Genomic DNA, 26423 nt, shown 5'->3' with positions numbered 1-26423 from the left:
TCATCCAGCCCTGCACCTTGTTGTCTCTAGATTAACAGTCCAGTGATAATACAACTAGGCCATTGCCTCCCCTTAGAAGGCCCTCCCCCTATCTGAAGGAGGATCACAGAATCATAGAAAACCCTACAGTGTTGAAGCAGGCCATTCAGCCCACCAAGTCACACCGACCTTCCAAAGAGCATGCCACCCAGACTCAGCCCCCTACACTATCCGTGGGAAGGCAAGACTGACATATGAGGAGAGATTGAGTAGGTTAGGATTATATTCACTGGGGTTTAAAAGAAAGAAGAGGAATCTCAGAAATCTCTAAGATGTTAATGGGAGGAGACAGTTAGGAGATACCAAGGACGTTCCAGATGGTGGACGGAGTCCAGAACCAGGGGTCACAGTTCAAGGATAAAAGGTAAACACTTTAGGACTGAGCTGAGCAAAAATTACTTCACCCAGAGTGGTGAGCCTGTGGAATTCACTACCAATAAGTGATTGAGGCCAAAACATTGTCTTTTCATGAAGAAGTTAGATAGAGCTCTTGAGACTAAAGGGAACTAGGGTTACTGGGGAGGGGGGGTGGTATTAGGTATTGATCTCAATGATCAGCCATGATCATACTGAATTGTGGAGCAGGCTCAAGGTCAAATGTTTCTACATTAGATCTTCCCACGAGGGACTCAGCCTCTCAGCGTCTACTCTGTCAAGCCCCTTCAGAATCTTATATGTTTCAATAAAATGATCTCTCATTCTTCCAACAAAGCTTCACCAATGTCGAACCTTTCCTCAAAAGACAGCCCTTTTATTTCAGGTATCAATTTAGCGAACCTTCTCTGAACTGCCTCCAATACAAATACAAAAATCCAATACAATAAATAAGGGGATCAAAATTCTGCATAGTAATCAAGGTCTGGTCTCAACAGTTGTAGCAAGATTTCCCTACTCAGAGAGAAATTGTTCATTTACAGCTGTTACAACACAAAGACAGCCAACCAAACCTATTTAGCCTCACTATCACTTGATTTTCAACACAGTGAGATTAAAACATTCAACGATCCTCAAAATTGCCCCATGTTCCTAACATACTTTATGAATAACAGATTTTGGACACCAAGTTTATAACTGAAACTAAGATTAACAGTCTATTATTAATCAGGTAACTTTTGTAGAACAAAGATAAACAAGGTAATCTAATTAATATCTACAATCTAAACCCCTTCTTTGATCATTACCCACCCCACTGCCTCACACAAACAAACACACACATAGACCAGCAGACAGACACAGTAGGGATTAATTAAAAAGAAAATTTAAAAATTGTAATTCGCCAGTTCAATTAAACAGTTTAAAATGATGAATACCGGGCCTCATGAAATCCTTGGACAATGAATTGTTCACAGGCACATTGTAATATTTATCTTGCTTGAATTCCAAAGTCACTGGTGAACGCAAACAGCTTCAGCAATCTTCCAGAAATATTTGCTTTCAGACCCATATTCGTTCTCAAAGCAGTCAACAATTTGATAAATGCAGAGAAAACTAGACAGAACACAACAGAGCAGCCAGTAGCCAGTCTGGAAGCTTTCCAAAATCAGTCCAAAAACCCAATAAAAACCTGTTTTTTTCCGTCTTATATTTATAAATATCAACATTCACTGTGGTTGGCTGGTTAGCGTCGGTCCTCCCTTGATTGACTAAACCAACATCCTACCAGCTACCAACCTGAGCACAGCAATAGCTTAGTGTCCATTTGTCTAGCATCCTTAGAACAGTAAATAGGTAGCATTACTTTCCAGGCCAGTTCCCAACAGATAATATCTGATCTTGTTCTCTTTCACAACAAGCAGCTGTTCAAAGTTCAACTATTTAACTTCAAGTCACAGTTCCAAACCAAATAAAAGAGAGAAGTAAAAGAAAAATAGTGATGGTCTCAACATAACTTTAAGTTTCTCCTCTTAAAGTTTGTTTTGCTTTAAGGTTTTTTTTTAATACCATCTTCCCTCACTTAAAGTGCCATTCCTCATTTTAAGTTACCTTACTTACCGGTTGCACCTTGTAGCATCATGTGTCTCATAACAGGTCCCCTGATTGTGCTACTACTGTCATGGCTAGTGTCTATTCTCTGCAGTCAAAGTATTTTTTTTCTAAACAGTTCTTGACTCAGGTACTTAAGTAAACTTCATCTCTATTCTTCGTTTTTTAAATTTCTCCGCTGTTTGTACTTGTACTCGTAGAGGGGCTCCTTAGATTTAGCTCTTTACAAATTCCCTGTTGTGCTGAATTTTACAGTATTTTACATGTACAGATACAATAGTTAAGGAAATTGCACTGTACTTGTACCTTTCTGTAAATTTCTTTAAAGTCCTCTCTGCAAGCTTCACTGAAGCTTTCCTTTTGATTTGCAATAAACTTCAGTAAGGAATGCATGGAGCTCCACATGTAGAGCACAATATTTCAATGTTTACATTGGCCTGTCAAGATAGAAATTTCCTCAAGCATCTAACACTGGTTTTAATATTAATCCAACGGGAAACCATGCGTTACTTAAAGCTACAGTTTACAGAAATGCACACTAGTATGCTGTTCTCCAATTACGTGATAAAGCCCATATTCTATTCACTTTCTTAATTACTTGCTGTATGTTGATATTTTGAGATCCATGTACAAGGACACTGGACCCCAATGTGCTACAGAAACATGCAGCTTCCCTCCACTTAAATAACATGTTGCTTTTCTGTTCTTGGTATCAAACTCTAACTTCACATTTTCTCAAATCATACTTCACCTGCCAAGGTTTTGCCCACTAACTTAACCTATCTATAATCTCCATAATACCATATATCACATGGGTGAAAATAAGGCAGTTAATTTTACCACCAAGAACACAAATAACAAAAACCTTCCAAATATGTGTATTGATGGTGTTGGCGTATGACTGAGCATTGTTGTCTGAATATGACCAAGTACTGGTGTGAGGGTCATTTTCAATATTTCTTTTCCCCCATATATTTTAAAAGAATTCTGAAGAGATTATACATTTCCAACACACTATGCCTGACTCTCCAGTCCTGTTCCTGTATAAAGGTTGAAGAATGGCAGAGTATAATGCCATGCAAGAGTTTTGGACAAGAGTCATACAGTCGTAGAGGTCTACAGCATGGAAACAGGCCCTTCGATCTAAATTGCCCATGCCTCCTAGTTTTCAGAATCTAAACTAGTCCCCTTTGCCTGCATTTGGTCCATATCCCTCCATACCTATCCCATCCATGTACCTGCCTAAATGTTTCTTAAATGACAAAATGGTGTTCACTTCCACCACCACGTCTGGCAGTCTATTCCAGAGACTCATCATCCTCTGAAAAAAATTCCCCTTTTGACTCTTTTGTATCTCTCCCCTCTAATTTTAGATTCCCCTACCATGGGAAAAGCTGTAGGCTATCCACCTCATCAATGCCTCTCATGATTTTATATAGAGGTATATAAGGTGTCCCCTCAGTCCCTACACTCCAGTGAAAAAAGTCCCAGCTCATCCAATCTTTCCTTATAACCTTCCAGTCCAGGTAGCATCCCAGTAAATCTTGTCTGCGCTTTTTCTAGTTTAATAATATCCTTTCTATAGTAGGGCGACCAGAACTGCACACAATACTCCAAATGTGGCCTCACCAACATCTTGTTCAGCTTCAATAAGACATCCCAACTCCTATGCTCAATGCTCTGACTGAGAAAAGCTAGCATGCTGAAAGTCTTCTTCACCAGCCTACCTACCTGCTACTCCATTTCCAAGGAGCTATGAACCTGTGTCCCTGGATCCCCTTGTTCTATAACACTCCCCAGGGCCCTACCATTGACTGTGTAAATCCTGCCCTGGTTTGCCTTACTAAAATGCAACACCCTGCATTTTTCCAAATAAAACTTCATCTGTCATTCTTCAACCACTGATCCAGTTGATCAAGATCTCACTGCTTTCCCAGATAACCCTCTTCACTATCCACTATACCACCAATCTTGGTGTCATCCATAAACGTACTAACTATACCTCAAATTCTCATCCAAATCATTTATATAAATAAATAACAGTGGACCCCACACTGGCACATTGCTGGTCACAGGCCTCCAGTCTGAAAAACAACTCTCTACCACCACCCTCTGTCTTCTACCATCAAGTCAATTTTATATTCAGTTGGCTAGCTCTCCCCAATCCCATGAGATTTTACCTTGCTTAACAACCTATCATGCGGTACCTTGTCAAGGCCTTGTTAAAATCCACGTAGACTACATCTACTTTCTTGGTCACCCTTCAAAAAACTCAATCAAATTCATGAGACTCAATTTCCCATGCACAAAGCTATGCTGACTATCCCAAATGAGTCCTTGCCTCTCCAAATGATTGTCAATCCTGTCTCTCAGAATCACATCAAACAACTTATTCACCACTGGCGTTTAGCTCACCTGTCTGCAGTTTGCAGGAATTTCCCCACAGTCTTTCATAAATAATGGCATAACACTAGCCACCCTCCAATCTTCGGGCACTTCACCTGTGGCTGTCGATGATACAAATATCTCCGCTAAGGGTCCTGCAATTTCCTCCCTAGCCTCCCACAAAGTCCTGGGATACACTTCATAAGGTCCCGGGGATTTATCTACCTTAATGCATTTTAAGACTTCTAGCAACCTCTTATTCTGTAATGTGGACGCTCTTTAAGACATCACTATTTATTTCAGCAAGTTCACTAGTATCCATACCTTTCTAGACGGTAAATACCAATGAGAAATATTCATTTAGGATCTCACCCAGCACTTCTGGCTCCCGCATAGATGACCTTGTTTATCTTAACGAGGCCTTAGTTACTCTTTTGTCCTTCATATACTTGTAGAATCTCTTTGGATTCTCTTTTACCTTATTCGTCAATGCTATCTCACATCCTCCTTTAGCCCTCCTGATTTCTCTCTCAAGTATACTCCGATACCCTCTATACTCCTCAAAGAATTCACTTGATCCCAACGATGGCATAAGCCTCCTTCTTTTTCAAGACCAGGGACTCCAGTCATCCAGGGTTCCCCACTCCTGCCAGCCTTACTCTTCACTCTAACAGGAACACGCTGGCCCTGAATCCTCACTAACTCATTTTTGAAAGCCTCCAACTTACCAGGCGTCCCTTTGTCTGCAAACAGCCTCCCCCAAACAACTTTTGAAAGTTCCTATCTAAGACCATCAAAATTGGTGTTGCCCCAATTTAGAACTTTGACTTGTGGATCAGACCAATTTTTTTCGATAGCTATTTTAAAGCTAACGGAATATGGTCACTGGACCCAAAGTGCACCCCTAGTAACACTTCCGTCACTTGCCTTGCCTTATTTCTCACGAGGAGGTCAAGTTTTGCCTATTTTCTAGTTGGGCCATCTACATACTGCATGAGAGATTCGTGCTGAATGCACTTAAATTTCTCTCCATCTAAGCCCTTAATACTATGGGAGTCCCAATCGATGTTAGGTAAGTTAAAATCCTGTTTTACAACCCTATTATTTTTGCAGCTACCTGCAGCCTCCTTAAATATTTGCTCTTCATTTTCAGGCTGACTATTGCGGGGGGCCTATACTACATTATCAAAGTAATCTCCCCTTTTTTATTTCTCAGTTCTACCCATATAGATTCAGTGAACGAACCCTCAAGAATGTGTTCTCTTCAGTATTGCCGTGCTGTGCTCCCTAGTCAAAAACACAGCTGCCCCAGTCGCGAACCATTTCAACTCCCCCTCCCACTCCTTGGACGACATGTCCTTCCTGGGCCTCCTGCAGTGCCAGAACGATGCTACCCGAAGGTTGCAGGAACAGCATCTCATATTTTGCTTGGGAACCCTGCAGCCCAATGGTATCAATGTGGACTTCACAAGCTTCTAAATCTCCCCTCTCCCTACTGGATCCCAAAACCAGCCCAGCTCGTCCCTGCCTCCCTAACCTGTCCTTCCTCCCACCTATCCACTCCTCCCACCTCAAGCCCCACCCCCATCTCCTACCTCCCAACTTCATCCCGCCTCCTTGATCTGTCTGTCCTCCCTGGATTGACCTATGCCCTCCCTAACTCCCCACCTACACGCACCTTTACTGGCTCCAACCCCGCCTCTTTGACCTGTCTGTCTCCTCTCCACCTATCTTCTATCCCCCTCCCCCTCTCTCCCTACTTATTTCAGAATCCCCTTCCCCTCCCCATTTCTGAAGTAGGGTCTAGACTCGAAACGTCAGCTTTCCTGCTCCTCTGATGCTGCTTGGCCTGCTGTGTTCATCCAGTTCTACACCTTGTTATCTCAGATTCTCCAGCATCGACAGTTCCTATTATCTCTGCCCCTCCTCGCTTGCCTTCCCTTCTATCCTTCCCATAGAATCTGTACCCTGGATCATTGAGCTGCCAGTCCTGTCCCTCCCTCAGCTATGTTTCCATAATAGCCATAATATCCCAGTCCCATGTACCCATTCATGCCCCACGTTCATTTGCCTTACCTGTCAAGCCTCTTGCATTGAAATAAATGCAGTTTAAGCCAAACTTCCATTGCTTCCTACCTGCTCTTGCCCGCCCCATCTACTACTGGGATTATCAACACTGCCTTTAATGTTTAACTTGCTCTCATTAACTTCTATACCTTCTTTTTTGTCTCCCTACTGCTTTGGATCCCATCCCCCTTCCGGACAAGTTTAAATCCTCCCAAGTGGCACGGTGGCTCAGTGGTTAGCACTGCTGGCCCACATCACCAGGGACCTGGGTTCAATTCCACCCTCAGGTGACTGTCTGTGTGGGAGTCTGCACGTTCTCCCAGTGTCTGCGTGTTTCCGCTGGGTGCTCCGGTTTCCTCCCAAAGTCCAAAGATGTGCAGGTTAGGTGGATTGGCAATGCTAAATTGCCAAAGTGCTAAATTGCTAAGGTGTTCATGGATGTGCAGATTAAGTCTGTTAGCCATGAGAAACATAGGATTACAGGGAAAGGGTAGGGGAATGGGTCTAGGTGGGATGCTCGGTATGGACTTGTTGGGCCGAAGGGCCTGTTTCCACATTGTAGGGACTCTATGAAGATGATGATGATGATGATGAGCGGCGCCAGAAAACATCCCCGCCAGGATATTGGTCTCCATCCAGTTCAGGTGCAAGCCGTCCCTCTTGCACAGGTCACTCCTAACCCAGAAGAGATCCCAATGATCCAAGAATCTGAATCCCTGTCCCCTGCACCAGCTCTCAAGCCACGCATTCATCTGCCAAATCCTCCTATTCCTACTCTCGCGAACATGTGGCACCTGAAGTTGTCCAGAAATTACGACCCTTAAGGTCCTGCATTTTATCCTTCTGCCTAACTCCCTATAATTACTCTTCAGGACCTTATCCCTTTTCCTACCTATGTCATTGATAGCAATATGTACAATGACCTCTGGCTGCTCACTCTCTCCCTTAAGAACTTCATGCAACTGCTCAGAGACATCCTTGACCCTGGCACCAGGGAGGCGATACATCATCCCCTAGAGTCTCGACTGCAGCCACAGAAACACCTGTCTGTGCCCCTGATTAGTGAGTCCCCTAAGGCTACTAACGCTTGCTTGGACTTTACCCGACCCTGCTCTGCAGCACAGCCAGTCAGTGCCATGGGTCTGGCTGCTGCTGTTATACTTCCCTGAAAGGCTACCACCCCCACCATCCACCCCCCGCAACCACCACAACAGTATCCAAAATAGTATACCTGTTATAGAATGAATGAAATTGGCAGCGAAGCTGTAAGGAATTGTAATGGAGAGTGAGAAGAATCATTGACATTAATGTATAGAGTCAGATCTACAGTACAGAAAATTATATCCACATCAGTCAAAAACAATGACCTATATATTCTGAAACAAAAACTGAAACTGCTGGAAAAGCACAGCAGGCCTGGCAGCATCCATGGAGAGAAATCAGAGTTAATGTTGGGTCGAGTGACCCTTCCTCAGAACCCCTTAGGAAGGGTCATTCAACCTGAAACGTTAACTCTGATTTCTCTCCACGAATGCTGCCAGATCTGCGTTTTTCCAGCAATTTTGGTTTTTGTTTCTGATTTAAGCATCCACAGTTCTTTCAGTTTTTACCTACATATTCTATCCCATTTTCCAGCACTTGGCACAGTCATTCCAGCCTTCTTTGCCTTGGTGCACATCTAAATACTTCTTAAATGTTATGAGGATTTCTACATCTACCACCCTTAAAAGCAGCAAGTTCCAGAGTTCCACCATCCTTCAACTTAATGTAAAAATCACTGGGACATTTTTTTTGGGATGTGGGGATCACTGGCTAGGACAATAGTCTGCTAGGCCCACTTCAGACGGTGATTAAGACTCAAAATATGCTGACAGTCTAGAATCACATGTAGGCCAGACCATGTAAGGATGCCAGATTTCCTTCCCTTGATGGCATTAGTGATCCAGATGGGATTTTCGACAATGGTTATCATTAGGTGAGCCTTTTAAATTCCAGATTTTTGTTGAATTCAAATTTCAACTTCTGCCATGGTGGGATTTGAACCCGTATGCCCAGAATATTAAGAGTCTGGGATTCTGGACTACTAGCCCTGTGACATTATCACAATATTAATGCCTCCCCTTTCCATCCTGAGCACAATCTCTGACTTCAATTTCCCATAATTCTATGGTAAGCAGAGTGGTGTCAGAGAATTGAAAGTTGAAAAATATGACATTCCTCATTAAAACAGAGGCATGAGAGAACAGCCAGAAAACTAGACCAGTTAATCTTCAGTTGGTAAACTAAAACAGTCTACTAATATGGGTTAAATTTAAAGAGCTCAGGTCAATCAGTAAAGGTTTCAAAAAAGCACAAGAACTGTGGATACTGTAATTCAGGAACAAAAACAAAGTTGCTGGAAAAGCTCAGCAGGTCTGGCAGCATCTGTGGAGGAGAAGTTCTGAGGAAGGGTCACTGGACCTGAAACGTTAACTCTGTTTTCTCCTCCACAGATGCTGCCAGACCTGCTGAGCTTTTCCAGCAACTTTGTTTTTGTTTGAAAAAAGCAGTTCACAATTAACTTCTTAGAACTCCAGAAAGAAACTAATTTTCTTTTACAAATTCTTATTCAAATTCCTCTTAGCCTTCTCTGCTTCAGTGGAAACAGTGGCATTATTGCAAATCCAATTGTTTCTCATATCTGGCTACATCCTTACAGCTTGTCCTATGAAATGTTACCTAGGGGCACTTCTATGAAAAAACTTGGGAAGAAATGGCACACTCTGAAATCTCAACTCCCAGTGTACTGTGTAATCATATCCTGTGACTGATTATCATTCTTAAGCTTACAATGTACAAATTGTTCTGGTGTCTTGTGATATTCCACAGACTGTTGCTAAAGACTAACAGGCAACAATAAACTCTGGTTCTCCCCAAGCATGACTTAGTCACAACTTACAACAAATTGAAAGATAGCATTTTTTTTCCCAAAAATAGTAAACAGTGTTGCTGAATCTGTGTCAAAGCCAAAGAACTGACTGCCTGGGCGTACAAAATCCCTCCAAAACGTCGAGCTCATGAAACTTTCAGAAAACCTTTCATCATTAGTGGAAATGCATTTACAATGACCGTCAAATGTAATGTGAATTTCATATTTGCTTGTACAGCAATTCCTCACCTAATATTGTGGCTGCAGTCCTGAAAAATCACAGGTCTGTGATGATAGAAAATTGCAATGTTGAACTACTAACCGATTTACTTAAACATACCATATTGGCAACACTTAAGTTATTCATGCATACATCAATTAAAAATCTTGCCTATAGCACACACTACAAGAGAACTTGTTTCAGGGGGACCAGCCAGATTCTAAATCTCAGACCTTGAAGAATTTTTCAAGTAAAACTTTGAGAAGTGTTTAAAATGTGTTGAATATTTAACAGATCAATGTAATCATCTAGTTGGAAAGTAATTTTATTTTGTTGCTTAACACTTATTTTTGACATGAGAAACACCAGTTGCTATGGAAAGAAAAAAGGACATTGTTCCTTGTTCACCCATATAGTCACATTGACCCAAGGAACTAGAAAGTCATTTTCAACATGGTCAAGCATTACAAAGCTTTTGACCAGCCTCATATGGACTTCAGCCACTGACCAATATTTGCCCAGGATATATTGCAAATTTCCCTGAAAAAAAAAAGACAAGGATAAATGGCTTCAAAAGCACTTTTTCCTCATTGACACACAGCTGTCAATCACAGAATAAAAATTATGCAAACAGTTTTAGTAATCTCCCTGTAGCTTGCTAGCTCAAGAGTCTTGTGGCTCTGGCAGATCTCTCTTCACCAAGACTCCTATGCTGCATGGCAACTGACGTTAGTATTGCTCAGCTGATGTCATATGACCCAAGTTTGTTTAGATCTAGGCCATAGCAGTGGCTGGACACAAACTTGGGAATTCTGTTCCTGCTGGTTTGTCCACAGCCCTAGCTGAAGCAGGCATACACAGTGCATAGTTCAGTGCTCCCCTTGTTTGCTGTAAATTATACGATCTCTGCACCGTTCTCAATCTAAGCTCATGGCACATGACATGCGTTCAGGACGAGTACCAACTAACCTAGGTGCTTGGGAAATGAACTGAGGAGCTAAGAAGCAGACAGGCTCAAGATATCATGCACAAACTGCATCTACAAATTTACCTTCAGTGAGGTGGCAAGACACAACACATTTTAAAAAAAGAATTCATTCATGGGATGCGGCCATCACTGGCTGGGTCAGGAACTCTAACTTTAACCTAAGCTCAGGGCTTACAACAAAATGCAACTTATATGGCAAACGCAAGTGAGAGCTGTCTTTACTCCTCACCATAAACATCCCAGAAATCTACTGGGTTCTATTTTAAGCAACTAACAGAAACTAAATTCAGGCTGGGAAGTTATTTTCTGGTTTCTTAAAGCTTTGGTCATGTCCTATGACAAATGTTCAATAGCTTTAGATCCTTCCAACCAAAAACAGGGATCACCACAGTTCTCTTCACAAAGTCTGTTCGCTAACCAGCAATTCTATTCCTCCCTCTGTTGACTCTCAACTTGGTGTCAAGCTTGACAAGGAGAATAGCTGCTGACTAAATATCCCTGTCATCCATTACTCCGCCTATTCCCAACTGTATAATTGTGCCCAATTCAACCCTGCATCACCGCATCTGAGCCTCTGAACTTGGATCCTTCAACACTCCTGTCTGGCCTTCTATGGTCTTCCTTCTATAATCTGGAAGCCACCTGAAACTCCACTGCCACTGTCCTAATGTATGTCAAATCCCACCCACCTATCACCCTTTATATGCTCCCAGTTATCCTAAATTTTAAAATGTTCACTTTCAAATCTCACCTCCAACCACAGGCCTGCCCCTCTCGATCTCTGCACTTGCCTCCAGCTCTGCAATCCTACCACTCATCTGGATTCATTTAAATCCATATTCTTGAGCATCCTGGATTTAATTGCTCTATCATTGCCTTAAACCATTTTAGATTCTGGAATCCCCATCCTAAGCCTTCCTTTCTTCAAGGCACTGAACTCTTTGATTAATTTATTGGTCATATGTCCAACTGCTTTAAAACTTGGTAACATATTTTGTTTTATAGTGCTCCTGGAGATGCTTTGTTACAGTACAGGCTGCAAATAAATACAAGTTGTCCCTGTTGATGTGAGATGGTGTAACGTTGAGAAAACATAAACAAGGTGACAGTGACAAAGCAGGGCATGTAGCACTATATACCCAATTAAAACCAGAGACCAGTACCTGTACTAGGAGATGGCACTTGTACTAGGTTAATCTTCCAGACGCCCAGGCTAATCCTTTGGGGCATGGATTCAAATGCCATCACAGTAGCTGATTGAATTTACGTTCTATTAGCTAATCAATTAAATCGGAATTGAAAGCTGGTCTTTGTAATGGTGACCATTATTGATTGTTATCAAAACTCAACCAGTTCACTAACGTCCTTTGGTAAGAAAATCTGCAATCTTTACGTAGTCTGGCCTACACGTGACTCCAGATTCTCAATAACATTGTTGATTCTTAATGGCTATCTTCTCTGGCCTAGCAAGCCTCTCATTTTTAGTAATTTGGGATGGATAACAAATGCTGGCCTTGCCAGTGACACCTATATCCCATGAATGATTTGTTTTTAAAAAAATCACAAATGAGGGCCATTAACATCACGTACCCATCCGAAGCTACAATATTTGTGAAGGGCAATAGAGCTTTTATGAAATCTTAAATAGTCTACAGTAGGAATAGAAACACATAAAACCTGACACCTCACGCCTATTCACTGCGGGCTACTCTTACTGCAGTACTGGTTGCAACAACACCCAATCACATTTCAGCATTCAATTCCACACGGATTATGTTAATATGCATGCCTGCACTTCTGAAGATCGGCTTCTGTTGCACACTCATCTTCAGAACCTTCTATTTGGGCACTCTTTCAGATATAATATCATTTGTTATATACACAAGAACACATACAAATGTGCATATGATGTGACATTTATGCATGTGTGTGTATATAAAAAATGCAGACACGTACAGATACACAGACACACACGAGTAACAAGCAGATTTTTATTCCATCAGGAAAATATTAGTAAAGGAACAGTGAGAATGGGATGCATGCTAGCAGGACAATCAACACTCATCCTATCCCAAGCACCTTCAGGAAAGTGCAGTTCTGCATGTTTACAGGCACAAACACAGAGAACGAGGGCTTCTTGTGGCATAGTGGTAATATCCAACCAATGAACCAGATAATCTGGGTTCAAGTCTGATCTGACCGAGAGGTATGTAACAACATATCTAAATAGGTTGATTTGAAAATGTTCAAACATAGAGAATGCTGGAGAAACTCAGCAGGTCAAGCAACATCTGTTGAGAGAGAAACAGAGTTAACATTTCGAGAACAATCTTTAGAACCCACTTTCATCCAGTATTCTCTGTGTTTGTTTCATATTTCCAGTATCCACAGTATTTTTCCTTTACAGATATGCGCACAGTTCTTAAACTTGTCTCCATGACAAAGCAAAGATTCAGAACCCGGGATTAAGAGGTTTACTGAGCTGGCAAAGAGATATCCCAATCCAGGTAATTTCAGTTTAAAAATCACATCTTTATTCATGAATCTGAACGCAGGGATAGCGCTTCATTACAACTTCCTTGCTCTAATATCAAACAGTACTGACTCCACAGTTCAACTTCCAATTGCCTACATGACTGAAAGGTTAAATAATTTCATTAAAATGTAAAAACTAAAACGTCTTCATGCTCAAGGACAATTTTGGTAAACAAACCCTTGAAGCACGGTGCTCCTGTCGCACTGGCCCTTTGACAGAGTAGCATTTCTTCTGGACTGTTCCATAGAAATATTGAAAATAGGAGGATCAGTAGGCTGTTCAGCACTTTAGGCCTGCTCCACTATTCAATATGATAAAGGCTAACCATCCAACTTAGTACCCCGCTCTTGATTTCGCCCATACTGCAAGGTCTCTTTAGCCCCAAGAACTATATCTACCGCTTGAAAACAATCAATTGTTTGACATCAATTACTTTCCGTGGCAGAGAATTCCACAAGTTCATTATTCTCTGGGTCAAGAAATTCTCCCCATCTCAGCCCTAAACGACATACTCCATTTCAATAGATTGTGACAACCTGGTCATCGGGAACAGCCTGCATTTACCCTGTCTAGTCATGTTAGGATTTTATAGGTTTCTATGAATTTCCTCCTCATTCTTCTAAACTCCAGTGATAATGTGTCTGAACCAATCCAGTCTCTCTTCATATGTCAGTCCTGCCATACCAGGAATCAGTCTAGTAAGCCTTTGTCACACTCTCTCCAATTGTCAGGACATTCTTCCTCAGTTAAAGGAGACCAAAACTGCACATAAAGCTTCAGCTGTGGTCTCACCAAGGCCCTGTTCAATTGTAGCAAGAGATTCCTGCTCCTGTACTCAAATCATCCAACAGCACAATATACACTGTGAACTGTCCTTCAAAGTTTCAATGCTCCCCCTGCACTGGGTTCCCAACTGAACAATGTTCCCTCTGTCCTGTCCTGCTGACAGAGCAATGCTCCCTCTGCACTGGCCTTCCAACAGCACAATACTCCCACTGTACCGTTCCTCCAGCAATGCAATGTTCCCTCTGTATGAAGAAACAGTTTGCTGAAGCACACAGCGTGGAAGGTACGGGCGGCATGGTAGTTAGCACTGCTGCCTCACAACAGCAAGGTTCAATTCCACTCTCAGGCAACTGTCTGTTTGGAGTTTACACATTCCTCCCATGTCTGCATGGGTTTCTTTTGGAATCTCTGATTTCCTCTCAGTCCTGAGATGTGCAGGTTAGGTAGATTGCCCATAGTGTCCAGGGATATGCAGGTTAGGTGGATTATCCATGGGAATACAAGGTTACAAGGATAAGGCAGGGGGTGGGTCTGAGTGGGATGCACTTCAGAGGGTCAGTGTGGACTTGATGGGCTGAATGGCCTGCTTCCACACTGCAGGGAATCTATAATTCTAAGCATTTAAGGAGAGGCTTGATGCATTAGACAAATAGGATGAGGGATCTAGGGAAAGGCAGGAATAGGCCTTTACCAGGGATGGGTGGTGAAAAGGGCAGATGCTTTTTCAGAAGGCAAGAGCTATTAGATGACTCACATGTAATGGCTGTGCTGTAGGTACTGTATAATTCTTACTGAAGTCAATTTCAGGATCAGGAATGCATTGCCTGAAAGGGTGGATAGATACCCAACAGTAACTTTCTAAAGGGATTTAGATAAATATCTCAAGGGGACAATACTACAAGGCAAAAGCAAGGTTGTGGGAGTAATCAACAGCTTTTTCAATATCAACAGAGTTACACCGAGCCAAATAGCTACAGGATGCTCTGGTACTGCAAAACAATTTGTGCTAGGGTCTCTCAGGGGCAATGAATCTGTGCTATCCTTTACTGCAGACGGCTGTCAAGGCTGGATTATCAAGTATATACAAGGCTGAGATGGACAGATTTTTAATCAGTAAGGGAAACAACAGTTGTAGGGAAAAGGCAGGAAAGTAAAGGGTTATCAGATCAGCCATGATCACTGAATTGGTCATCTCATTGAATAGCTGAGCAGACTCGATGGGTTGAATGGCCTACAGTTGTTCCTACGTATCATAGTCTTATACTGTCCCATGCCATCCTCTAGGATGCAGACCAGATCCCTATACTGCCTGGATCAGCATTTTCTCTAATTTTCTTTCCAACTGCAGAGGCTTCCAAAGTCCATGCATGGCACTGACTTCTGGAACTGAAAGTCTATGTCACAATTGGCATGCCAATCCAATCTCCATACAAAAAGCTTTAGAGTGGGTCTACATGCCACTTAGAGGGAATGTTGGCCAGGACCTTTAAAAGGGCAAGGCGAGAAGCAATAAAAAGAAGAAATGCTGATTCATCAGCTTTGACTACGAGACCTCTTCACTCCCCTGCTTGTCCCAACTATTTCTCAGAACCAGGCTTCTGAGGTTACTATCCAATGGAAAGCATTAAAGGGGAGAAGCACATTCATCTTGCACCACTTTAAGCAGAGCTTCATTGATCTGATCTTAATCATTGCTCTGCAAAAAAAGATCATCTTCACCAGGATAGGGGAAGCACCAACAAGGCAGCTACATAATAGCTCAAATGCCTATCTTGGAGCAGCACTGGCATCACTGCAGGTTACCACACACACTAGCAGCCAGCAAGTGCAAGATACAGTGAAACTCCAGAAAACGGAGAGGCAAATAAGAAAATCCTAAAAAGTCCTAGGTTCCCCATAAACAGATCTTTTCTGTGTTTAGTTGACTTGAGATCACAGGAAATGCCAACTCTCACAGCCTACAGATTACTTGGGTCCACCAACCCTGCAGCTGCTACCCCTTCAGCCGAGACAGCTTGTATTACAATGTCCCTTTTACATAGCATTGCTGTGCTGTAGCAAAGCTGTCAACTCAGCATAGCATTTTAATGGCTGGTTCACATGTTTATGCAACCCAGGAGGAGGGGAGGGTGGTTAGCTGTTATTTAGTTAACGAGGCTGGGAAATTAACAAGTCAATCAAGTTGAGCTTCTACACAGCCTGATAGAAAGCAGTTGCTGTCTTCTGCATGTTGATTCATCACATAGGCTGCTTAATAAACTAGGATCAGTGGGTTTAGCTTATGGCAGACATCAGACAGTGTGTTTTACCATTTCTGTTCACTAACTGGAAGCTTCAAGCAGCTGGTTATTTCAACTGTGTCTTCGTTCAATGAACTGACTATTCTCAGTCAAAACGCCTGATGATAATTCACTATACTGCTTCAGATTTTTTTTTAAAAGAAGTAAAATGACATTTAAAGGAATAATCCCATTTAAATCCTATTCCCACAACCTTGTTTAAGCCAGCAAAGATGTGTTGGTCCCAAAGGCAAAATAGCAGATACAAAGAAACCCACTATTCTACAGCAAACGGTAACAGCGTGCAAGTGAATCATAGAATCCCTGCAGTGTGGAAAGAGGCCCTTCAGCCCAACAAGTCCACACCGACCCTTGGAGCATCCCACCCGGACCCATCCCCTGATAACTCACCTAATCTACACATCCCTGAACACTACGGGCAATTTAGCATGGCCAATCCACCTAATCTGCACATCTTTGAACTGTGGGAGGAAACCGGAGCACCCGGAGGAAACCCATGCAGACACGGGGAGAATGTGCAAACTCCACACAGATAGTCCCTGGCGCTGTGAGGCAGCAGTGCTAAACACTGAGCCACCGTGCTCCCGGGTTCGGTGCTTAAAGGAACACTGGCATGTGTACTAATGAGATGAGCTACACCTCAACCAAACATCTAGTGGATGGAAAAAAATAATGAACTAAAATTAAAAGCAAAAAAGAGGATAGAAAGACTTGCATTTGCATCGCACTTATCAGGCACAGTGAGCATCTCAAAGTGCTTTACAGGTAATAAAGTTTCTTTTGAAGAATAATCAATGTTGTAATGTAGGAAACATGGCAGTCAATATGCACTCATGCAATCTTCCACAAACAAGGCGATAGGGATAGCGTGATCAATAATCTGTTTATCGGAATGTTGATTAAAGGATGATTATTAAGACATTAGAGATAACTTCATAGTTCTCTTCAAGATTGTGCCACAAAATTGTCGACATCCACCTGAACAAGCAGATGGCCCTCAGTTTAATGTCTCATTCAAAGGACAGCACCACTGATTTGTACATTCATGATCAGGGGTGGACTTGAACCTACAGCCTTGTGATTTAGAAGCAAAAGAATTAACAACCAAATGAGCCATGGCTAACACATGGCAAGAGCAATGGTCAGAGTACAAAGGATATAAAGCTAAATAGATTTGAAATATTGTATGAATTGCAAAACCCCTGTCAAATATAAAGCAGAAGTAATGAAATAGAAGATATCAAACTGCATGTATAGCAGTGTTAAGAACAAAGTGTAAGAAACTGACATGAAGGGCACAAATTTCAAATGCTCTCAAATAAAGAAATGTGCTTAAAACACAATTACAGAACACCATAGAATCATGCAGCACAGAAGGAAATCGCTCAGCTCATCACATATTTGCTGCCTCTTTTGGACAGCAATCCAGTTTGTCCCACTTGCCACATTCTATTTCCACATCCCTGAATTATTTTTCCGCCTTCAAGTATTTATTTAGTTAAATGACATAATTCCCTCCCTAATGGTATTATGGGTCTACCTGCAGCACAGGGACTGCAGAAGTTCAAGAAGGCAGCTTACTACCATCTTCTGTAGGAGGATTAGGTGGACTACACATATTCCAGGACCTTCAGAAGGAAATGGGAATTTGAGAGGAAGAAAAGGAGCAACATTGCTAAAATACATGATTCCAGCAGTGAAGGTGAGTAAGACAATGAAAATACCATGGTGGAACTAAAGAGGCAGGAAAGGATTCAAGATTCTGGTGAGGGTTGGCAACAGAGCTCTTTTATCATAGTCACATGGTGGAGATGGAGATTTCTACAATAGAAAAGTAAAGGTAATTTTGTTGAAACATATAATATCCTGAGGGGTCTTCAAGAGTTAGATGTGGACAGAATGTTTCTTCTTGAGGTCGAATCTAGAACTAGGGCCCACTTAAAACAGAGATTAGAAGAATTTTATTCCTTACAGAGTGTGAAGTCTTTTTGAAAGTCTCTGCTTTCACCAACTTTTCATGAAGGGCCCACAAATATTTTTAAGGCAATGATAAATAGATTCTTCATAAGCAAAGGTGTGAATGTTAACAAGGCAAAGGGGAATGTAGAGATAGTAGGAACTGCAGATGCTGGAGAATCCGAGACAACAAGGTGCAGGGCTGGATGAACACAGCAGACCAAGCAGCATCATAGGAGCAGAGAGGCTGACGTTTCGGGCCTAGACCCTTCATCAGAAAAGGCTAGCATTTTTGCAGGAAGGTGGGTGGGAGGAGGAGTATTCTAGGTAGCTGTGGGAGTCGGTGGTTGCCCGATATGGAGACAGAGAGGTCCAGGAAGGGGAGAGAGGTGTTAGAGATGGTCCAGGTAAACTTAAGGTTGGGGTGGAAGGTGTTAGTGAAGTGTATGAACTGTTCGAGTTCCTCATGGGAGCACGAGGCGGCGCCGATACAGTCATCAATGTAACGGAGGAAGAGGTGGGGTTTAGGGCCGGTGTAGGTACGGAAGAGGGATTTTCTGATGAAGGGTCTAGGCCCGAAACGTCAGCCTCTCTGCTCCTATGATGCTGCTTGGTCTGCTGTGTTCATCCAGCCCTGCACCTTGTTGTCTCAAAGGGGAATGTAGATCCCACTTTACAATCAGATCAATCATGATTTTATTAAATGGCAGAGCCTACTCCTGTTCCTTGTTCAGTAGGAAATAACAAATGCACATAGCAGGAACGACATGCTTATAGCAGATTTTAATTTTCAGACTGAGGGATGCAGAACAGCTTATGCAATAAACACAGGACACATTTAAAATTAATTTGGACTAATATTCTGAACAAGTATATTCTAGAACCAACAAGACTGCAGGCCATATCAGTTTTGGCAATGAATTAGGATTTGTTAGCTCACTGACTGTATGACCCACGTTGTGAAGAATGACGGTATAAATGAATTTGCAAGAGAAAGTAAAGTCACAAAGCTATGAAAGTGAAGGAAGGCCAGCTGGAAGGAGTTGAGAAATAAACTGCCTACTGTAGACATAGCTTCCCTGTTAATGGATTCTGTAATAATCTGCATTACCATTTGTTCAAACTGTATTAAATTCACTGAGTTCCTCCCCCAACTTATTTTCAGCGTCCATTGTATCAGTCGTGTTTTGTTCTTTTCCTCCATAGTGAGGCATGTAGTCCATTAATAAATCTACCATTTTCATTACTAAAATTTTTACCTACAACTGCAATTAATGCCACAAAACGATTCAAAAAAGACAGAGAAATTCTTTCCTCTGGCAGACAAATCCAGACCAAAGGGGCAACACCTTAAAACTGGAGCTTAGCTCCAAGAAGTGAAGTCAGTAAAAGACACTGTGAAACTGGCGGATTTCTGTTAAAAACCTAACTGGTTCACTTGTGTCATTTAGGGGAAACATGTGCCACTGTTAACCATTCACTGCAGCCCCACACCAATGTGGTTCATTCTGGTGTAGCAAGCGATTATTCAACTCAAAGTTGCTCAAACTTCTCAGGAAAACAATTTGGAAAATAAATAGAACTGCCAGTACCATCTTGAAAATGAATTCTAAAAATTTATTTCTAAAGAGCACCATTTAACAAACAAAGAAAAACTTTCACCCCATTGAATAGGTCATTTTTTAAAAATTTCGCCTGCAATGTGCATGGCTGATGTTGCCACAGGTTAGAACACTATTCAGTCTATTGCTTGGATTGTCTAGGGCACTAATTGTGAACAGACACTAGTTAAGACCTTTCATCATTTGCCTTAGACCTCAAAGCACCTGTAGTATCATACAGAGATAGTAGGAACTGCAGATGCTGGAGAATCCGAGACAACAAGGTGCAGGGCTGGATGAACACAGCAGGCCAAGCAGCGATAGGGTTAGGGTTAGGGTTAGGGTTAGGGTTAGGCTCATATGATGCTGCTTGGCCTGCTGTGTTCATCCAGCCCTGCACCACTGTGTAGTATCATACAGAGTCTTTTCAGTTATTGTATGTTATCACAAAGCATCAATCTCCAGATTCATACAATTATCACATTCAGCAGGACTATCATAAATGCCAAAGCCAACATTCATACATAAGTTTTTAAAAGATTTGAATGCATAAGTAAATATAACATGGTCTATAATAACAATAACCATTTCACACTACCCTCCCAAGTATCCATCTTTTTCACAACATTGGATTATACAAATATTCAAAGGACCATAAAGTACAAGGGATATCACCGAGTATACTTTATCCATTCGTCTATTTTGAAAGGCCACAATTCCCTTCACTGCTATTCTATGAAGGTCTATTTGATCATCATGCATAAAGGATCTCTTGGAATCAGTCCAAAACGTAACTTTCACTAGTTTGAACTTGCCTTCCTTCTTTCTACTGTAATAATTTGGACTTCCTAATTTCCATTCCAACAGCTCATTTTTCGAAGAACGTTTCTTCCCCCTATAACTAGGCCTCCGTATAAGGAGCAGATGAGACAGCTCCTAACACCTGGTGATGCTCTTACAACAGGATTGCGGATGTGAAAGTTATTTTGCCCAAAGCAAAGATTTTTTCTTGCTTGGCTACGTTGATGCAGGCAGTAATGTGTTCCAAATATATTACAGGCACTCAAGTTCAAATGAATTCTTTGTGAATTGTTGTAAAGCATTTCTGACAGGGAAAATGTACATAAGTGTAAGTCAATCTTAAACTTACAACAGTCATTAAGCCATCCAAACAATACTTTGATTCCCCATTCCACCCCTGAAATGACAGCTAGACTTATTGGTTACAGTTGGAGGAGAAAAGACAGGTCTTAAAAAATATCTGACACAAACAGCAACACAACAGCCAACAAAATTTGAACTTCTTTTTCCTCAAGCAATTTAAACATTTTAAATTTACACTCACATTATACACGTAGGCACCCAAACAAGCAGTCGCCTCCAAAAAACTGTCCACATATCAGATGACTAACCAAAACCAGCCCATCAGCTTCCATAAACTGTTAATCCAACTTTCTACATTAGGAAACTGTGTTTTATAACTCTTCTATGCCAATGACATTGTTGCATAATCACACTATGAAAATAAGACTGACACTCCTTACTCGACATGCAAGTGCCCTGCCTACAGTGTGCACTCTCTTCATAACTAACACTGACATTAAACACTACAGAACAAGCAGCCTTGCTAACAAAGTCTGTAAGTGTGATCACAGTACTGTTTTGATCTTACAAGATCTGTACTGTGGAGTTAATTACAGTTTTGCAAGACATTATACAGGTTCAACCCATGTAAAAAGGCTCAGTTAGTGACTTTAATTACTGACTTGCTAAATAGATACACACTGAAAGAAAAAGGCATTACTCAGGTTCTTAATATATTCAGTAACAGTAAACACTATTTATCACAGTCAAAACCTGGTTAGTTGTTTCTGAAACCTGTCTTAAGGAAGTGACCTGTTATATGTTATAGGTTTAAATGACAATTGGCCAGTTGTTGTTGGGGTCGACCACAGATCATCAATAATCAAGACAATGTATTACACTCTAAACGAGAAACACCCTAAGCTGCTACAGTACCAGCACTAGTAAGCAGCAATTCTAACTGGAGAGAATTTCAATATAAGTTACTGTAGGTTAGATAATGTACGAGTACAGCTATGACACAGACAAACCATCATTGTGCTAAACGGCAAGAAGGCTTGAAGTACCAAATGGCCTACTTCTGCTCTTAATTCCTATGCTTGTACCGATCACTTTACATCAAAGTACAAGGAATCTACCTCAGAAAATCTATTTTCTGACCCGAAACGTCAGCTTTTCTGCTCCTCTGATGCTGCTTGGCCTGCTGTGTTCATCCAGCTCTACACCTTGTTATCTCAGATTCTCCAGCATCGGCAGTTCCTACTATCTCAGAAAATCTATGTTTTGCATTTGTTGGGGAACATCTGATTCAGCAAAAAAAACTTGAAAATTCACAATTCAATACATACACCCTATTCCAAGCAATCAGCACGTGAAGATACTTTTACCTTGGTATTGAGTTAAGTTGCAATCATTTGAAAACCCATAAGGAGCATACTGTGCAGAGTTGAATGAATACAATTCTGTAAATGTTCCTGAGCTAAAACCCTCCGTCTCCCTTCCTTCAACAAGACTCCTTAATAAGCTATCCCGTTCAATAAATTACTTAGCCTGTCACGAATTGCCAGTTTTCTGTTAAAATGCCATATTATGTTTCCCATATTAAAGGTCCTGCATGAAGGAGAGGTGTTGCTGATGGGTAGCGGGGTGACAATGAACTGACTTCTAGAAGCCCAGGCAATTGTGATAGGATGTCAGACCCGGGAAATGCTGGGCGGGGGCTTGGAACTGCGATCCTTCCATCAACACCAACACACGCCCTGACATTTCCCATGGCTGGAGCGAGATAGGGGGAACCTTAGTCGCTGGAAGCCACTGTTCGTAAATAAACAATAATCAGAGGCCCAGGGAGCAACTTCCGCTCACCCTCACGACTAAGGTCTACGCGGAAGTGCCACCCTTTCCCCGCAGTCGATTGGATAAGCATCCTGATTGATGGGTCACACTGCGATGCAATTGGCAGAGACAGCTGTCAATCAGACCGCGAGGCCCCACTCTACCGTGGAGCAGCCGGCAGATGACGGCCCAGCCCAGGGCTGCAGACAGTTGGAGCGGTGGAAACCTCACTCTGTGGGGAGCCTTCCTCGGTTCCTGGGAGGAGAGGACAGTTGCCTCTCCAATCCACGAGGGAAAGGTTCCTGATCTAACGGCCACAGCTCAGAATCCTCCACCCACTTCACACTAACCCTGCCCTCCGCCGTGCTGTGATTCGACCGAGCCGCGGAATGACACCAGCTCCAGCAGCCATACCCCGTTCCCATTGGCTGAGGCGGCTATCAATCAGCGACCGCCCCGCCCAGTATGGTGACGCACGCGTGTTTCCGCTGTAAGGCGGCGGGGCCGCGGCCGGATCCGGAGCGTAGGGGGCCCCAGACCCCACACAAACTGTTCCCGGTCACAGGCCACAGTACAGCACTGTTCGCTTACTGGGTCTGGGTCTCCTCGGGCTGGAAGGCGAGCTCATGTCGAGTGACAGGTCGATACGTCGCCGCGCTTCCCGGTTCTCCTGTTTTAGCTTGGCTTCTAGGCGCGACAGCTTCTGCTCCAGGGAGGACGCCGCCATCTTAGCGCGATACAGGGAGCGGGCAGTGCGCAGGCGCCGGCAGCCCGCTTGTTAATGCGCCCATCCCCCTCTGCAAGCCAAATACAAACCACAGCATTTCACCACAATACACCTTGAAACGTTGACTGTTCCTTTCTTCCAGATACCACCCGGCGTAATGTTCTTCCAGCCTCCTATCTGTCTGCCTTCGATTCCAGAATCTGCAGATTTTTTTTGTCTCTAACCAAGTTTTACCACTGTGAAGTCTCTTCAAAGGATGCCCACTTTGAAGAAGTTCTCTGCTTCCCTCAGACGTGAGCTCAGTGAGCCCCGCTGCTGTGACCTCTTCAGCCCTTCAGCTCCTCGACCATACTATGAAACAAAAGTCCTGAAGAAGGGTAATACCTGAAACATTGCCTGCTCTTTTCCTCCAGATGCTGCCTGGTCTGCTGTGTTCTTCCAGCCTCCTGTTTGTCTGCCTTTGGATTCGAGAAACTGCTGTGATTTTTGTCTAACTATACACCTTCTCCAATATGGTTCAATATGTGCGCTATGCAATATACATTATTTAGATACAATGTGGTCCAACATCCACCACTATATAGCATTAGGTAATAAAGAATACTGTCCAATGTACACCACCAAATGTTATTATCAAATATACAGTACTTTTTAATATATACCACTATACAATTCATTATTCAATATGCAATAAATGAAACAGACAACATTGACCTGGTGTCCTTTTGGCAACTTTGGCGGCTGTTTTCGTTGGTGTCTGTCTGGGTTTCTTTCTGGGAGCTTCAGTCAGTCTGTGACTCCATACGGCATTTTTGTTTTGGCATTGTGGTTGGTCCAGCCCAGGATTCCAATGGCAGGTTCGGGTCCTGTAGTCCAGAGCTGTGAAATGGACTAAAGGGACTTTGTAGAAAATTCACTCTTAAATGCATTTTTCTTTGCTATATTATTGTGGCAGGCCTGTTATTCTGAACTTTTTATTTCTTTATTTTTCTGTTTACTTCTCAAGGTCTGCAGTGCCAATTTTTTTATTTCTTTACTTTTCTAATTTTTTTCCTAAGAACTTTGTACCCAAGAATTTGTACCTAGGTACCTTTATACCTAAGAAGGTGCTGTAAGTGGCGACTTGTAAACTTTTCACTGTACTCGTGTGAGTACATATGACAATAAAGCTAATTCAATTCAATATCAACCACTTTACAATATTCAATATAAAATACTGTCCAATATAAACCACTGTCAAATATCTGCCACTATGCAATATGTAACATTATTCAATGCATACTGTTATCCAATATATTATTCAATTTACACAATGTACAATATTATTCAATATACACCACTGCCAAATATTCAATAGAACATAGAACATTACAGCTCAGTACAGGCCCTTCGGCCCTCGATGTTGCACCAACCTGTGAAACCAATCTGAAGCCCATCTAACCTACACTATTCCATTATCATCCATATGTTTATCCAATGACCATTTAAATGCCCTTAAAGTTGGCGAGTCTACTACTGTTGCAGGAAGGGCATTCCACGCCCTTACTACTACCTCAGACATCTGTCTTTTATCTATCACCCATCAATATTGTTTGGTACACACTGTTTATGGCTCTACCACCTTAACTGGCAGAGTTCTAGATTCCCACCATCTTCTGGATAAAAAAGATTTCCCTCACATATCGTGTAAACCTTCTTCCCTGCCCTTTACCTTAAATGAAGTGAGGTGAGAGTGACAGCAAGGCTGCATTCAACTGAGTGCGGTATCAAGGAGCCCTAGCAAAACTGGAATCAATGGGTATCAGGAGGCAAACTCCCTCCACCATCAATGCTTAGTAGCAGCAGTGTCTACAAGATGCACTGCAGAAATTCATAAAGATCTTTAGACAGCACCTTCCAAACCCACGACCACTTCCATCTAGAAGGACAAGGGCAGCAGATACATGAGAACACCACCACCTTCGAGTTCCCGTCCAAGCCCCTCACCACCATGACATGGAAATATATCACCCTTCCTTCACTGTTGCTGGGTCAAAATCTTGGAATTCCCTCCCTAATGGCATTGTGGGTCAATCCAGTGGACTGCAGCAGTTCAAGAAGGTAGCTCGTGACTACTTTCTCAAGGGCAACTAGGGATAGGCAATAAATGCTGGCCAGACGGCAATGTCTACATCCCACCAATGAATAAACAAAAAAAGCATGATCCTGATCATCAATCCCTCCATCAAGGGAAATCTTTCTTCTTCTCTGCCCTATCTATGCCCCTCATAATTTTATACATCTCAATCATGTCTCTTCTCAATTTCCACTGCTTTAAAGAAAACAACCCCGTTGTGCCCAATCTCCCTTCATAATTTAAGCTCTCCAGCCCAGGCAACATCCTGGTAAATCTCCAGTGCTATCACATCCCTTCTATAACGTGGACTTGAGAACTGAACACTAGCTGTGGACTAACCAATGTTTTATGCAGTTCCAGCATAATCTCACTGCTCTTCCACTCTTTGCCTCAACTAATAAAGGCAAGTATACCATTTTCAGCCACTTTATCCACTTGTCTTGACACCTTGAGGGAGCAGTGTACATGTACACCAAGAACTGTCTGATCCTCGATCTTACCATTCATCATGTATTCCCTCATATTGAAAAACACCAAATAAAACAATCCAAGAAAACTCTGAGATAGTAGGAACTGCCGATGCTGAAGTCTGAGATAACAAGGAGTGGAGCTGGATGAACACAGCAGGCCAGGCAGCATGAGAGGATCAGGAAAGCTGACATTTCAGGTCTGGACCCTTCTTCAGAAATGGGGGAGGGGAAGGGGGCTCTGAAATAAATAGAGAGAGGGGGAGGTGCTGACAAAAGGTGGATAGTGGAGCAGATAGATGGAGAGAAGACGGACAGCTCAAGGAGGCAGTGATGAAGCTAGTAAAGGTGAGTGTTGATAGGAAGTTGGGATGGGAGTTGGTCAATGAGGAGGGAGGGGCAGGTAGGTGGGAGGGAAGACAGAC

General features: G+C 42.4%; 1 protein-coding gene across 1 annotated transcript in view; it reads right to left on the bottom strand.

Moving 5' to 3' along the window:
* map2k7 (mitogen-activated protein kinase kinase 7) overlaps positions 1-24184 on the bottom strand; it is a 113300-nt gene extending 89116 nt beyond the window's left edge. The window contains exon 1 of the mRNA XM_048617853.1: positions 23280-24184. Within this exon, the coding sequence (XP_048473810.1) occupies positions 23280-23415 (136 nt within the window). The 5' untranslated portion in view covers positions 23416-24184. The remainder of the gene's footprint in view (positions 1-23279) is intronic.
* Positions 24185-26423: the final 2239 nt, after the last annotated feature.

Source organism: Rhincodon typus, chromosome 38 (assembly GCF_021869965.1).
Source record: "Rhincodon typus isolate 14 chromosome 38, sRhiTyp1.1, whole genome shotgun sequence".
NCBI classification, from domain to species: Eukaryota; Metazoa; Chordata; class Chondrichthyes; order Orectolobiformes; family Rhincodontidae; genus Rhincodon; species Rhincodon typus.
Note: the sequence above shows the minus strand (reverse complement) of the source record. Positions and strands in the feature narration are given on the sequence as shown.